At 37.4% G+C, this 15,165-nt stretch overlaps 2 protein-coding genes across 6 annotated transcripts; both read left to right on the top strand.

The window, feature by feature from the left end:
* The first annotated feature begins 1,128 nt into the window (after positions 1-1,128).
* On the top strand, positions 1,129-6,959 carry LOC146392313 (uncharacterized). 5 transcript variants are annotated; one of them, XM_084945215.1, is made up of 7 exons: positions 1,129-1,338; positions 3,487-3,674; positions 4,374-4,694; positions 4,831-5,088; positions 5,170-5,391; positions 5,509-5,625; positions 5,998-6,952. In XM_084945215.1, the coding sequence occupies exons 2-7, from the start codon at positions 3,617-3,619 to the stop codon at positions 6,222-6,224; spliced, it is 1,203 nt and encodes a 400-aa protein (XP_084801341.1). In that variant the 5' UTR covers positions 1,129-1,338; positions 3,487-3,616; the 3' UTR covers positions 6,225-6,952. The 5 variants fall into 5 exon arrangements, with proteins under 5 accessions (XP_084801341.1, XP_084801360.1, XP_084801368.1 ...); XM_084945225.1 differs by lacking the exon at positions 1,129-1,338 and having other exon boundaries at positions 1,404-3,674; positions 5,998-6,228; positions 6,433-6,959; XM_084945234.1 differs by lacking the exon at positions 3,487-3,674 and having other exon boundaries at positions 5,998-6,951.
* A 1,615-nt stretch (positions 6,960-8,574) lies between these two features.
* On the top strand, positions 8,575-15,141 carry LOC146392312 (uncharacterized). Its single transcript, XM_084948298.1, has 7 exons — positions 8,575-8,623; positions 11,049-11,369; positions 11,556-11,705; positions 12,753-12,887; positions 12,970-13,158; positions 13,278-13,394; positions 13,828-15,141. Exons 1-7 carry the CDS (start codon positions 8,575-8,577, stop codon positions 14,016-14,018), a joined length of 1,152 nt encoding a protein of 383 aa, XP_084804424.1. The 3' UTR covers positions 14,019-15,141.
* The last annotated feature ends 24 nt before the right edge of the window (positions 15,142-15,165 follow it).

Raw genomic sequence — 15,165 nt, 5'->3', positions numbered from 1 at the left:
GGACGAGACAACAAACATCAACAATCTTCAGCAAATACCTCAGGTAGCAGAAACCCAAGAAAGAGGAGGAACCATCATGGAAGGACAGTGCCCCTGCCCGGTATGTACCATCAGCAGACAGAGGAAGTGGCTGACATCCAGAAATCCTACCAGTGGCTAGACAAAGCTGGAGTGAAAGACAGCACAGAGGCACTAATCATGGCAGCACAGGAACAAGCTCTAAGATCCATAGAGGCTGGGGTCTATCACACCATGCAAGACCCCAGGTGCAGGCTTTTTAGAGATGTTCCTGTCCAAGATGCAAGCAGGCAGGGCATACATGGAACGCCATAACTACGTATACAGAAACATCTGTGCCGAGTATGGCCTGGAAGTCCTGAGGTCAAAATGAAAGACACCAGCTAGAGTGGTGGAGAATGGCTGAGCTAAGATCCTGTGGGACTTGTACAGATGGACAAATTGGAGATGGCTAATCAATCAGACATAGTGGTGGTAGACAAGCAGACAAAGACGACTGTAGTGATAGACAAAGTGATACTGAATGACAGCAACATCAGGAAGAAGGAACACAAGAAGCTGAAGAAGTACCAAGGGCTCAGACAAGAGCTCAAGAAGATATGGAGGGTGAAGGTAACAGTGGTCCCAGTGATAATCGGAGAACTCGGTGCAATAACCCACAAGCTAGGCGAGTGGCTCCAGCAGATCCCAAGAACAACAGCTCTGTTCAGAAGAGCGCAGTCCTAGGAACAGCTAAGACACTGTGCAGAACCCTCAAGCTCTCAGGCCTCTGGTAGAGAACCCGAGCTTGAAGGATAAACCGCCCACAGAGGCGAGATGGGAAGATCTTTGTGACATGTACATAAATATGTGACCAACAATCTAATTAAAGACTGAATAACAAGCATGAAACACAAAATGTGTGCCAATGACAAAACTTTTGGCAACAACTGTAATGATGGTTATTTCTGACTTTATAAAGATCTAAATTAAGGTGATGACACACTTCAAACATATGCAGAACAGATTTGGCTGTGTTTATACAATTTTGTCTTACAAAGATCAGCTCTCTGTTTCAGTACTTAAGAATTGTTTCCCCTTTCTTCAGCTCAGAAATGTCCAGTTGTTGAATGTTGAAAGCAGAAGTCAAATGACAGCTCCTCAGTTAAGATGACTATAACAATGTTCTTGTTGGTTAAAGTTTTCACACATTGTTCGGTGTTGCTGATTTCTAACAGGATTTATTGCAGGCTGTTGCTGACTGGGTGACAGACACGTAACAGAGAGGAGACATGAAAGCTGTGGTTGGACTGCTGGTGCTGCTGGTCAGAGTTTCTCATGGTGAGTTTGTTTCAGGTTTTTCCACTAAAACTTTATTTTAAATGGTTTATAACATGCTTTGCAGAAATAAGATGAAGTGCACGCAATAAAAGTTTTAAATGATCCTTTATTGATGCTTAAAAAATAATCTTGAATACTAAAATACTGAAAAGCATTTCCATATTCAGTAACAAATATGTACACATGCATTTCACACCTCCATCTATTTCTAATGAATTAAGTAAAGTAAAGTGTGAGGAAAAAGCATGAGTTCAGAGTGTGAATCAACAGCACTGTATAAACGTATTTTATTACAACCTGTACACATGTGGTGCCTTTTTGTGAGTACTGAAAATGACATTGATATATATTAACATTAAAACCATCAGTTTCACAAACAAAACATTTCAAAAAGCATTTTCAGATTTTAATGATGTATGAATGGACACTGTGATGATACTGTGATGATGATGATACACGTTGAAGGTATCTGACTACTGTGAAGTTGTCATTTTTCGAGTACAGTAAGAATGTTTCCACAGAGATACTAATAAATGAGACTCAGTATTAGAACAGGCTCACCAAGGTTGGAGTTACGCCATGACATAGTGCCTGGCACAGGGTACTGAAATATCTATCCTGAGTATGGCCTGGAGGTCAAAATGGTATATGCCGCCATAAGTTGTTGACAATGACCAAGCTAAGATCCCGTGTGATGTCCTTACAGACAGACAAACTGGTGATGGCTAACCAATCAGACACTGTAGTGTTGGGCATCCTGTAAGAAGAAGGCGGCCGTAGTGATAGATGTAGCAAAACCAAGCTATAGAAAGATCAGAAGGATCGGAACACAAGAAGCTAAATTAATACAGAGGGCTCACAAGGGCTAGAGACGATGTAGAAGGTGAAGAAGATGGGGAAGGTGGAAGATGCGGAAGGTGACAGCCAGTTAGGGGATCACAATGTCATTCCTGGATAGTCATCTGAGATTACCAAATGAGCACAGTTGTAGGAACAGCAAAGATACTTCACAGGATGCTCAAAACTCCCAGGTTTCTGGTAGAGGCCTAAGCTTGAAGGATATATTGCCAAAAGTTTTCACTCACCCACTAAAATCATTAAATCCAGAAGATACAATCACTTTCATGGCCACAGGTGTATGAAATCAAGCACCTAGGTATACAGACTGCTTGTATAAAAATTTGTGAAAGGATGGGTCACTGTTAGGAGCTCAGTAAATTTCAGCGTGGTATCGTACTAGTATGCCAATTTTCAAGTCCAGTCATAAAATTTTCTCACTAGTAAATATTCTACAGTCAGCTGTTTTAAAAAAGTCCAGGTGATTGGGAATGACAGCAACTCAGCCACGAAATGGTATTTCATGTGAAATCACAGCCCAGGTTCATCAGGTGCACAGTGTGCACAGGTCACCAACTTTCTGCAGAGTCTTTTGTTATAGACTTCCAAACTTTGTGTGACCTTTCAATAGCATAGAGAGCTTCATAAAATGGGTTTCCATGATTGAGCAGGTGCATCCAAGCCTTACATCACCAAACACGATGAAAGCAGTCGGATGAAGTGGTTTAAAGCACGGTGCCACTATATTCTAGAGCATTAGACATGTTCTCTGGAGTAACGAACCACCCTTCTTCATCTGGCAATCCGATGGATTAGTATGGGTTTGGAGAACTCTACCTGTCTGACTGCAATGTGCCAAGTGTAACGTTTGGCGGAGGGGGAATTGTGATTTTTGGTTGTTTGTTAGGAGTTCAGCTCAGCCCCTTATATCCAGTGAAAGTTAATGCTGTAACAACAAGAAACTTCTTTACCACTAGGGGCTGCCAATAGTTAAAGAAATAGTTCTGACATAGTAGTAGTAGTATTACTTTGATGTTTAGGTTAAAATCAAATAGTAAACACTCAAACCCAGTTTGGTTTAACTGTATTTTACAAGATGTAGCTTATGATTATTCTCTCATGTAAATTTATTTCTGTAAATATTTATTTTTCTGTTAACACTTGACTACTTTTTGTCTTAATCAAACCTTGTTTAGCGTGAATTACAAATCGTTCCCTCTCGTCCTCTCAGTCCATCACATCTGAATTATCTTTTTTCTTGAAGGCTAAAAGAGGAAGAAAAACTGATACCTCTTTCTTTCTTCCTCTCAGCATGTGAAAAGATCATTTTAACTTCAGTAAAACCTGACCTCAACGGTTTCACACGTTCTCCTCTGAGGCTGATCACTAACAGGATATATTGAGACCTGTTCACGCTTGTTTAAGAGACAAAGAGATAAAAATGCAGAACATGGAAGTTGTATTTAAACTGTTCTTGATGTTGCTCGGAGTCTCTCATGGTGAGCTACTAAACTTTTTCCATGTGGTGCCTCAATGTTAACTTCTATATTTTATTCATGTTTTGTGGCTATGGGATCCACTACAGCTAATGAAACATATTTTTTTTCAGTTGAGGGCTTGTTAAACACATTAACAGTTGCAATATTGTTTAAGTAAAGTACACGCAGACGAACTGATTAAATATTATTTAAATATAAATATGCATATAAAAAAGTAGATTGGACATAGCACTATGCTGGCAAAAACACACATTTTAATATTAGGTATTTTGAATCATTTTAAAATTATTAGGGTCTTCTTCACAAAGAAGGTAACAACTTTTTTTATAAACAACAATTTTATAATTACTGAGCTTTTTTTCTTTTTTGTTTCTTTTCTTTTGTTGTAAAAAGGCACAGATGAATTGCAGCATTTAAAACATGGACAGCAGAATACTGAAGCTACAGCAGCTGTTCTACAAAAGACATGTCAGCTGAAACCTTACTGTCTTTCAGTAACAAACCTGTATAATGCATCTGCAAATACTAAATGATTTGCATACTGTGAACTGAGACAGACACACAGTAGCCACAAAAGTGCTATTTTTGATTTAGGTTAACATTTGCATGCTGCAGATGCAAATGTTTACCTTCTAACAGAGACTGCGCTCTCAAAACTGTGATATTATTTTTTTATTTTCTTATTTTTCTTTTTTGCAGGTGTGGAAACTCACTGTGATGGCAGACAGGATGGAGCTCAGTGTTTTGGAGTTTTGGGAGGAAGTATAGACATACAGCTGATGAACGGAACCTCAGAAATGCATAAATACAAATATTTAAAGAATTCATTAGTACTACTATATGTGTCAGACAAACAAGTTCTGTCTAATACCATAGAACACAGATCTCTCATTTTCCACGTTAATGGAACATTTAGGATCAATAACTTGAGCAGCAATGACAGTGGTAATTATACCCTTCAAACCTTTGATTCAGATGCAAGATCAACAGGCGAGTGGACTTTACAGTTGTTTATTCAAGGTAATTATTTTCCCTGTTCGGAGATTAAGAATAGATATACATCTAATAGCAGCATATATGTTCTTCAATTAAAATAATAAGGAATGACCAGGATCCTGTTATACTACCAAAATTCATCTGTGTGTGTTTCTCTCAGCTCCTGTGTCCTCTGTCCGGCTGGACTCTGAGTGTCTGTCCCAGGGAGAGAGGAGGGTGTCCTGCTCCTCTGAGGGAGGGGACAGTCCTCAGTACAGCTGGACTCTGGATGGACGCACACTGACAGATGCTGAACTCTTTTCTGAAAATAATGAGACTAACATTGTCACTCTGAAACAGCACGTCTCAGGACATCTGGTCTGCTCAGTCAGGAACTACATCAGTAATGTTTCCAAAGAGGAGAGAATATCGACCTGTGGTGAGTGAGATCATTGTGATAATCACAAATATGATCATTTGTTCACTTTGTCTTACATATATAATCTGTTTTTGCTCTCAGGTTTCATTTTCATTAACTGCACTTCTGTCAATGGGACACAGATATCAGGGTGGGTGCATGAAGCCAATAAAACCCTGTGTATTAAACCAACAACACAACCAACACGAGACCCTAAAATGATCACGCAAAGTGCTGTGACTGAAGGGACTGACAGAGTGCCAATTGAAAACCCGAATGATATCCTCAGTCCAGCTTTCAGCAGTGCTCAGCTGTGGTACATTAGTAAGTGAAAATTAATTCTACTACAGTAGATCCGTTAATGTTCTTTTCTAATTTGTTCTTTCTTAATAAGAAAAAGGTGTTTTCTGAATGGTTTGGTTTTGTGTCCTGTTAAAACAGGTATTTTGTCACTGATCAGTGCTGTTCTCTTAGCGCTCCTAATTTTATTAGTTGTGGGTGTAGCAGTCATCTGGGCTCAGAGAAAAAAGCAAAACAACAAACCTACAAAACAAAAAGGTACGAAAATCCCTGTTGTTCTTACTCATGTAGCTCAGACTGCCTTTTTATAATTTTTTCTAAGATTCGAGAAGGTTTATTATCATTTTGATGGTATTTACAGAAATACACACAAATATTGTTTCTCACCAGCCTCTACCTCTACATTTTTGATTTGCTGCCAAGAGTTTATAATTCTGTCATATGTCAGTAAAATTTGAGTGCATCATTTATCAGCTGGCTTTAATACAGTAACGAGAAATGTGAGGAAACAAGACTGAGCATTTTTGTTTAAATCTTTGTTTAAATCTTTTAAAAAAAGTTTTGTGAAAAGTCAAACCACTCAGTCACTGTAATACTATGTTTGTGTTACTCCTTCTTGCTACAATATAGATAAAGAAGATGATGAGGAAGTAACCTACGCTGATGTCAGGGTGATGAAACACCGGGAGAAGGAAATGGAGCAAAAATCTGAGGTGGAGGTGGAGTATGGCCAGGTCAAGTTTTCAAAGCGACCTCTGTACACTGAATCTACAGAAGATGACTGTTTGTATGCCAATGTTCAAAAATCAGATGATTTGAGTGACCAGTGCTTTTATACATACTGCACAACAGAGTGAGGAGGTATGTCAAGATGCTTCAGGTGATTCAGAAAAATACAAACCATCAAAGCTCATATATATTGATTTATGGATCTCCTTTACTTTCACTGCACTTCTCTATCACAACAGAACATCAGTACATCTATTGGATCTTATATTTGTTTTGTCACCAAAATATTTGTGTCCCACTTGTGAATGACTATTCTGCCACTTGGTGTTTCCACAGTACAATCATCCCGTACCCTGAGCTGACAGAAACACACCCAGATGTCTTTGTCTGATTTCTTTATAGTCGTTAATGAAAAAGTGGGAAAGTGCAAAATACACATATCTGGTATTGTGTGAGATATATCATATATATATATTTTAAAAAAAAAAACAGTGTTTAATTTAAATGTTAAACTTGACTGATGATTTTCTAACTGAATAAAAGATTTTACACTAATATTTACCACTGTCATTCTTGCTCAGATTACTGATCCTGAATGTTCCATTACTGGGGGAGAAAAAGAGATTTGTTTTCTATGATATCAGGAATAACCTAATTATTTCTTAAATCTAGTAGTTTTAATGAATTCATTTGTTAAAAAATTCTAGGTAAATGTCCACACTTCATCCCAATCCTGTCAGTCATCATCACAAGAAGTCTCCTAACTTACAAACAAAGTAAACAAAACCACAATTGTCATCATGTAAAGGTAATATTGGCATATTTTTACCCAAAGCAGAACTTGTAGTTTTGTGGTTTCAGCCTGTCTGACTGTGTTTTTGTAAAGATGCATTTGTTTGTGTGCAGAGGGCATCACTGTGACTGAAATGCATCATTCAAGCCTTCAAAAAGAAAGCAAATTCATGTGTGACTAAGAGGAAGAGAGGAAATCATTCATCATCCATATAAAAAAAGAGCTTTTGAGACTCAATAAATATCCATATTCCAGTACTTTAAAAAGTAGAATAATGTTAAGGACTGTCTCTGCACAGTTTCCCAGCATCCATGCCCTCACAGGAGCACCACAGGAGGAACAGTACCATCTGGTGGCATGCATACATCTTTTCTACTCAGCAAGCCAGTGAGGGTATAATAGAGACCGCTAATTAAATCACATACAGACAAAACAAAGCTTCATCACTATTCACTCTTTGTCAACTCAGCAGGCAGCTCTCAGCTGAGCTTCTTTTGCACAGCTACAAACTGGCACAACCTGTTTGTAGCTGCCCTGTTAGTGATCAGATTCATGCCCTGTGACAGACTGGCGACCTGTCTAGGGTGTACCCTGCTTCTCGCCCTAAGACAGCTGGGATAGTCTCCAGGCCTTCTGGGACAATAAATATGATGATAATGGTGTATTATCAGTAAAGAAGTGCCTTTCAGTGTTTATCTAATTTCATATTAATGGCCTACAAAAGCAAACTTCAATACAGCAGAACTCTGCCAATTAACTATTCTCTTGATGGACTTGGCACAGCCTGATTTGAGGTGTGCAGGTCATCAAAGCTCCAGAGGTGCCAAGTCAGGCTAGCTATAGTTCCAGTACATTACAGAAAAAAAAACTCTGACACAGTCTGATACATGTCATAATAGAAAATAGACAGATGGATCTGGAGCTTATATCATACAACCTGTAATTTGTAAAATGAAAAAAAAAAACTCATAATGCTAAATAAAAACTAATGTACAAAAGTCATGTGTCATTCCCCTTTTTTATATTTTGCTCCTAAGAAGCCAGGCTTTCTTGTTTAAAAGCAGGCTTTAGCAAATGTTCGCCAGGATTTCCAGAGGTCTTAAAAAGTATCAGTGATACTCTCTTGCTCTCTCTCGCTCTCTTTTTCTGTTTCATGTGTATATGTGTACATATATAAATACATATGGTGACTTATTAATATATTTTAACAGATTGCAACAATTTATTTGCTTTTAGCGTTTAAATAAAAGTCAAAGATCATTGTCACTATATCATAAACATGTAAACAACAATCTAATTGAAAACTGAAGCAACAAGTATAAAACAAAAACTTTGGCCAAAACTGTAACGATAGTGAGTTCTGACTTCATAAAAACTTTATTAAGGTGACGACACACTTTAAACATATGCAGAAGAGATGCATCGTCTTACAAAGAACAGCTCTCTGTTTGAGTACGTATAAGGATCGTTTTCTTCTCCTCAGCTCAGACATGTCCAGTTATGGTATGATGAAAGTGGAAGTAAAATGAGAGCTCCTCAGTTACACCTCAGAGAAAAATAAAGATGACTATAACAATGTTCTTATTGGTTGAAGTTTTCACTCATTCTCCTCTGCTGATGATCTCTAAAAAGATGCATTGCAGGCTGTTGCTGACTGGGTGACAGACACATAACAGAGAGGAGACATGAAAGCTGTGGTGGGACTGCTGGTGATGCTGGTCAGAGTTTCTTATGGTGAGCTTTTTAAGGTTTTTCCACTAAAAGTTTATTTTAAATGATTAATCACTTGCTTTGAAGAAATAAGACGAAGTGCACACGATAAAAGTTTTAAATGATCCTTTATTGATAATTAAAAAAATATCTCAAATACTAAAATACTGAAATGCATTTCCATATTCAGTAACAAATATGTACACATGCATCTCATACATCCATCTATTTCTCAAGCAGGGCTTTTCGTAGAGGTAAACGTGGTGTACATCCTGGACAGGTTGTCAGTCCATGGCTGGTTGTTCACACATTTCTGAATCAATTGTATCTTTCTCTTTGTTTCTGCTACACAAAACCAACTTACTCTTTGCATACTTTTTTGTTTGTTTTCATGGCATCGTTGTCAAGTCACTTTTAGATCCATTTTGATTTTTATATGTTAAAGTTTAGCTTTTTATCTTGCCTTCTGAACTCTCCATATCAACTGTCTTAATAGAAAAAGTGGAAACAATCTTGCTAATGTTTTCTTCTTTTGCTGAAAGCATCTACTGAAAGCAGATGTCAAATGTAATAGTAATTACTTCCTGTCTGGTCTAAATTTACGTGTTCTTGTCTGAAACTGATCACTAACAGGAAACATGCTCAGTGTAGGTTGTACAAGTTTACATCTGTGTTAAGTAGAGGAGTTTGTCTTAAAGCTGCCTTGTGATTAAATAGGGAAGCCGTGTTTTGACGGGAATTGAGGAGTTTGTTATAGTATGCTGTTTATTGGGGGGGTTGATTTTTCTTTGTTTGGTTTTTTGCACATGTACCAGCTGTGTTATCAAGTTCAGTATTGGAGCACATTTTCACATCATCCAAGAAAACTATAATAAAACAAAAATGTATGACTGTAACTCATCCTGTCCTGAATGGCACTGTGTGAGAGCCACCAAACATTACACAAAACTTTAAAAACTTACAGGAGTATAAAATGAACCCCATCAGTGATGGCTGCTTTTAGAAAATTGAATTCTTTAAATCAAATATAGCTTATTTTGCTATTACAACAGAGTATACAATGAAACACTTGCCATTGTACTGCCCATTCAGGTCATTGTAAAATAAAATAAATGGTCTTCTTTAAGTTTTTTTTCGCCTCTCATCCAAAATTTTCCTTCAGTTTTAGAACAGCTGGTGGAGACTCCAATATAATAAACCCCTGATGGTGGCTATCCCAGCAAAGGTGGCTGTGAGGGTTGTTTGCCCACTATGATCATGTCAGTCAAACAGAGTAATATACCTGAATGCAGTTTAATATGTTAACAGCGGGCTTCTCTAATGTTACGAGGCCTTCATCTTTGTGGAGGTGGCATAGTTTGTGATTTTATGCTATAAAAATAAAAATGCACAGAACTGAATTATGACAGTACAGGAAGTTAAGTGTAAGAAATGTAACAAAGGCGTGAAAGTTTGTCAATGAAGTCTGAAGTAGCATTGTTATTACTCACCACTAGAGGGTGCCATCGTTTGTAGAAAAGAATTTGTGAAAGCAGTGTTATTCCTAAAATGCTTAAGTTTTAAAATGAAACAATAAAAGCTCAAAATTAGCGTAGCTGCATTGTGTTAATGTTTTCGTGGAATATAAGAAAAAAGAAATAAAAAAACTGATAATTAATTTTTGTAAACATTGACTGTTAAATATCCAAATTGAACTCTTGTCAAGCCGTTAAAGATTAACCTGACAGAGTTAGTATTTCCAACAGTACAATTTTTATATATTCTTTTGTAATCTGAAATCTTATGTAGAGGTTGAAAATGTATTATAATAATAATTATTATTATTATTAGTAGTAGTAGTAGTAGTAGTTTTAGTATTCGTATTATTTTTATTAGTTATTTGACTGTAGGGCAATGAAAAATCATTTATTTTATTAAATTTTGTCACCTAAACTTATTTCTGAAGTTGATCATTTCTTTTTTGATGATATTGAAGTTTGATAGCTGCTGACTGGATCAGCAGAGGCTGAATGGTGAGCATGCATAGATGCTGTAGATGGACTATTTATGTTTTTGTAGTCCCCCATGGTAAGCTGTTCAGCTCTCCTCACGGTGTTTCAACAATATGCTTTGAAGCTAGGTAGAAGCTGTACACCATACAGCCAAAAAACGAGTTTCATTATTCTTACTAAGAAGCAGCTCCAACTTCTCTTCTTCTTTCAGCTTGGTCACCACAGCATCCATCTCACCCTGTGCACAGCACCCTCTTCTGTCACACCTACCCTCTGCATGAATGCTCTCTGAGGTCTTCCTCTTTTCCTCCTGCATAAGGCTCTATATTTAAGACCCTTTGCCCAATAAAGCCACCATCTCTCCTCTGGCACTGAAACAGACAGAAAATAAGCAAAAAAGTACTATTTGAACACCTAAAATAATAATTTATGTTTTTTTACATTTGTTTTATTTGCAGGTGTGGAAACTCACTGTGATGGAAGACAGGATGGAGTTCAGTGTTATGGAGCTTTGGGAGGAACTGTGAACATCCAGCTGATGAACAGCACCTCAGAAATGTCGAGATACCAGTTGTTAAAGAATTCATTAAAAATACTACATGTGAGAAATAATGAGGTGATTCCTAATATCACAGAAAGGAGCTCTGCCTTTAATTCCAGTTATAGAACATTTAGGATCAATAACCTGAGAAGGAATGACAGTGGTAATTATACCCTTCAAACCTTTGATTCAGATGGAAGAATATCAGACGTGTGGACTTTACAGTTGTTTATTCAAGGTAATGTTTTCCCTGTTGGAAAATGCTAACATTATTAGTTATGAATTAATCTATAAATTAAATTATAATTTTAATCTATAAAGCATATCTTACAAAACTTTGGATGCCTATATGTTATTCTTTATACTTTAGAATGATCAAGATTCTGATTTAACATCTAAACTCATCTGTGTGTGTTTCTCTCAGCTCCTGTGTCCTCTGTCCTGCTGGTCTCTGAGTGTCTGTCCCAGGGAGAGATGAGGGTGTCCTGCTCCTCTGAGGGAGGGGACAGTCCTCAGTACAGCTGGACGCTGGATGGACGCAGGCTGACAGATGCTGAGCTCCTTTCTGAAAACAGTGTTGGGAAGTAACGGAATACATGTACCGCCGTTACGTATTTAAAATACAAAATATGAGTAACTGTATTCCGTTACAGTTACCGTTTAAAAAGGTGGTATTCAGAATACAGTTACTTTGTTGAAATAAATGGATTACACTGCGGTACTTTCCTGTTTCATTTTGTCGCGGGTCAGGACTGTTTGGGTTTTGTTTGACAGCTACGTTCTGTTGTTCCAGGCGGCAGCGTTACGGTTGCCATGGTTACAGGGCGACGCTCTCTCTCTCTCTGCGACTGTGTGTTTCCTGGGTGAGAGAGCGCCTTTTCGTTGTTGTTGTTGTTGTGCTAAGCTAACAGGCAGAATGCTACAAGCATAGCTCTAAAGAATGTAGCATCATGGGCAGTGTAGTCCGTGTTGCAGGGAGAATGGACTGCCATACACGTTATGGGTCTGTGAGCGCGAGGAGGGAGAAAAAGGGGAGTGGAAAGGTACGAGTTGTCATCGAGCAAAAACGGGAGCTGGAAGCATGTAAATATAATAATAACCACTGTAGCCAAGAAGAGAGCCTGACGAGCCCAGCTGTAAGTAAGCTATTAAGACTCGACTGTACACTGTGTTCGTGTTTTCCTCCGAAAACAATAAGTTCCGTTGCAGCAGTCTTTCAACGCCTCTCTCTGTCTCTCGCAAGAAAAGTTGACCCACACAACAAAGTAAAGCTATTTTTCGGCTACGAGCCGACAGGGACCCCGCCGTATTAGTCAGAGGTCCCTTTACTACAGTTCGGAGTCGCGGACCTTCAGTAATAGTAATAAATCACACAGCAATAGTACATTCACGTTGTTGTTGTTTTATCCTATTGTAAAGTGTCCTTGGGTGACTTGAAAGGCGCTCATAAATAAAATTTATTATTATTATTATTATTATTATTGTAAAAAGCATGATAATATATTAAGTATTCCAAAGTATTCAGAATACGTTACTGTCATTGTGTAACGTAACGGAATACGTTACAGAATACATTTTGGGGCATGTATTCTGTATTCTGTAATGGAATACATTTTAAAAGTAACCTTCCCAACACTGTCTGAAAATAATGAGACTAACAACATCACTCTGAAACAGCACGTCTCAGGACGTCTGGTCTGCTCAGTCAGGAACAACGTCAGTGATGTCTCCAAAGAGGAGAGGATATCTACCTGCGGTGAGTGAGAACACTGTGACAATGACAACTTTAATGATTCTGGTCATTCTGTTTTTCATCAAGTATATGTTTCTACTCATAGGCTTCATTTTCATTAACTGCACCTTAGTCAAGGGGACACAGATATCAGGGTGGGTGCATGAAGCCAATTACACCCTGTGTATTGAACCAACAACACAACCTACACGAGAACAAACAATAGAGTCTACACAAACCAGCATAGTGTCAAAGAAACACTCTACTAACAGCAGTGATGACCCATGGAACATTAGTAAGTGGAAAATAAAAACTCTGTAGATCTATGTGTGTAATTTTCCTCTTCCTTCTTGTCCTTTTTTATAAGAACATACTGTGTGTTTGCTGACTCAAACATCTGTTTGTTTTGAACAGGATATTTCCCACTGGTCGGTGTTGTTCTCTCAGCAGCTGTAATTTACTTAGTTGTGGGTGTAGCACTCATCTGTGCTCAGAGGAAAAAGCAAAACTACAGACCAACTAAACCAAAAAGTACAAAACTTATTTTTTCCTCAGTCACTTGCTCGGGTTAGTGTACCTTTTGGATTTTGTTTTGTTGTTGTTAAATATACATCATAATTTTACATTGTTTTATAAATGTTTTTGCTCTTTTAGGTTGAGTTTATTGATGCATTTGTCACATGTACATGTAATTTTTGGATGTTGCTGATCAGCTAACTTTAATACATTAACTAGAAAGAAGGAGAAACAGCTCTCTCCAAAGATAAAACTACATTTCACTATTGGAACATTTTTGTGTGAACTTCGGTCAGAGTCAGACAAACCATTTCACATCGTCTCCAGTCTTTGTGCTAAAATGAAACAGCTGTTTCCACAGCAGACACGATAGTGAACATTTTTATTTCACCCCTATCAAAAAAGCAAAGAAGTCTCACAATTTCTCACATTTCTTGCTAATTTGCAGATGAAGAAGGTGAACATGAAGTAACCTATGCTAATCTAGAGGTCATGAAACTGCAGGAGAAGCGAGTGGAGCAAACAGCAGAGGTGGAGGCAGAGGTGGAGTATGGCCAAGTCCAGTTTTCAGAGCTGCCTCAGCACACTGAAACTACAGAAGACGATTGCTTGTATGCCAGGGTTCATAAAGTCAGGTGAATTAAGTGCTTTTATGCAAACTGCACCACTGAAGAGCCACAGAGGGAGGACTTGTTGTCAATATGTATGAATATCTTTCATTTATTGTGATTTTCAGTGTACAAGCTTTTCAACCACAGCTTTTATGAGTGGGGGTTTTTGTGTTCTTTTTGTATCCTGTTAAAGATCTGACATTTCCTCCTGTTATCATTTAAGTGTGACTAGTTTTTAACTTGTCTTGTTAGAAAAATAAGGAAACATTGACATTGACAAATTTCACTGCAGCAACACAGAAAAAGTGATGTTGAAACAATCTTGAGAAACATTAGACAGTTAAAATTTATAGATTAAGCAATATCACATTACTTTCTATAGACATAATACTAGCAATATTTATCATTTTCTGGATCTGGGGAAGTTGTGTTTTTAACATCTTGGCATCTTTTTTATACTAACAATTATCTAAGAGCTGGTTTAACACACATATCTGGAGTGCATTATTATTTGACTGCAGCTGTAACGATATTACTTATAGCAACAATTTGTAATAAGTCCTTTGACAGATTAAATAGAGTTAGTCATTGATTCTTATGAAGGCCTGTATGTGAACTGCTCTCATACAAAATAAATGTATACATGTCCATTCCTTCATTGATTGTTGTCCTTCAGTCTGTGAAAAACATCATACATACATCATTGTATGACTAGAATAAACTAGTTTTATTGATATAACATTGTGACAATGGTAAAATGATGCTGGGGTTTCAGTTCAACTCATACAGAACAATTCATACAACACTAGCAACTTTACACTAATCAAAATTTCTAAATTGTATTTACTTAGTATTCAATTGATAAGAAAATGTTACGTACTGAACAGCTGTACTGTTAATGTTGGATCAATGCAAGCTATCCACTATCTCCTTCCCTGACTAGGGGCATTTCAAGAGAGACAGTGCCATCTGGTGGCTTAAATAAAAACATCTCTCAAATAAGGTATCCCAACATTTGTTTGCACATTTTAACAAATTGCTGCATGTATTTCCGATTTCTATTTCCAACACACAAATACACATTTCTGGATACATCTGTAAATACCATCATTTTTTCTATTGTAAAATTTAATAATAATGAATAATAATGTAATAATAATAATAATAATAATAAT

Source organism: Perissodus microlepis, chromosome 2 (genome assembly GCF_051167445.1).
Source record: "Perissodus microlepis isolate ML-2025 ecotype Zambia chromosome 2, ASM5116744v1, whole genome shotgun sequence".
In the NCBI taxonomy this organism is placed as follows: Eukaryota; Metazoa; Chordata; class Actinopteri; order Cichliformes; family Cichlidae; genus Perissodus; species Perissodus microlepis.
The sequence above is the reverse complement of the archived record's forward strand: the minus strand, read 5'-3'. Positions and strand labels throughout refer to the sequence as shown.

Coding starts and splice junctions, on each gene's coding strand:
- LOC146392313 (XM_084945225.1), top strand. CDS start 3,617: ATGCAGAACATGGAAGTTGTATTTAAACTGTTCTTGATGTTGCTCGGA. Junction 4,695..4,830: donor TTTACAGTTGTTTATTCAAG/GTAATTATTTTC, acceptor TGTTTCTCTCAG/CTCCTGTGTCCTCTGTCCGG. Junction 5,626..5,997: donor CAAACCTACAAAACAAAAAG/GTACGAAAATCC, acceptor GCTACAATATAG/ATAAAGAAGATGATGAGGAA.
- LOC146392312 (XM_084948298.1), top strand. CDS start 8,575: ATGAAAGCTGTGGTGGGACTGCTGGTGATGCTGGTCAGAGTTTCTTAT. Junction 11,370..11,555: donor TTTACAGTTGTTTATTCAAG/GTAATGTTTTCC, acceptor TGTTTCTCTCAG/CTCCTGTGTCCTCTGTCCTG. Junction 12,888..12,969: donor GGAGAGGATATCTACCTGCG/GTGAGTGAGAAC, acceptor TTCTACTCATAG/GCTTCATTTTCATTAACTGC.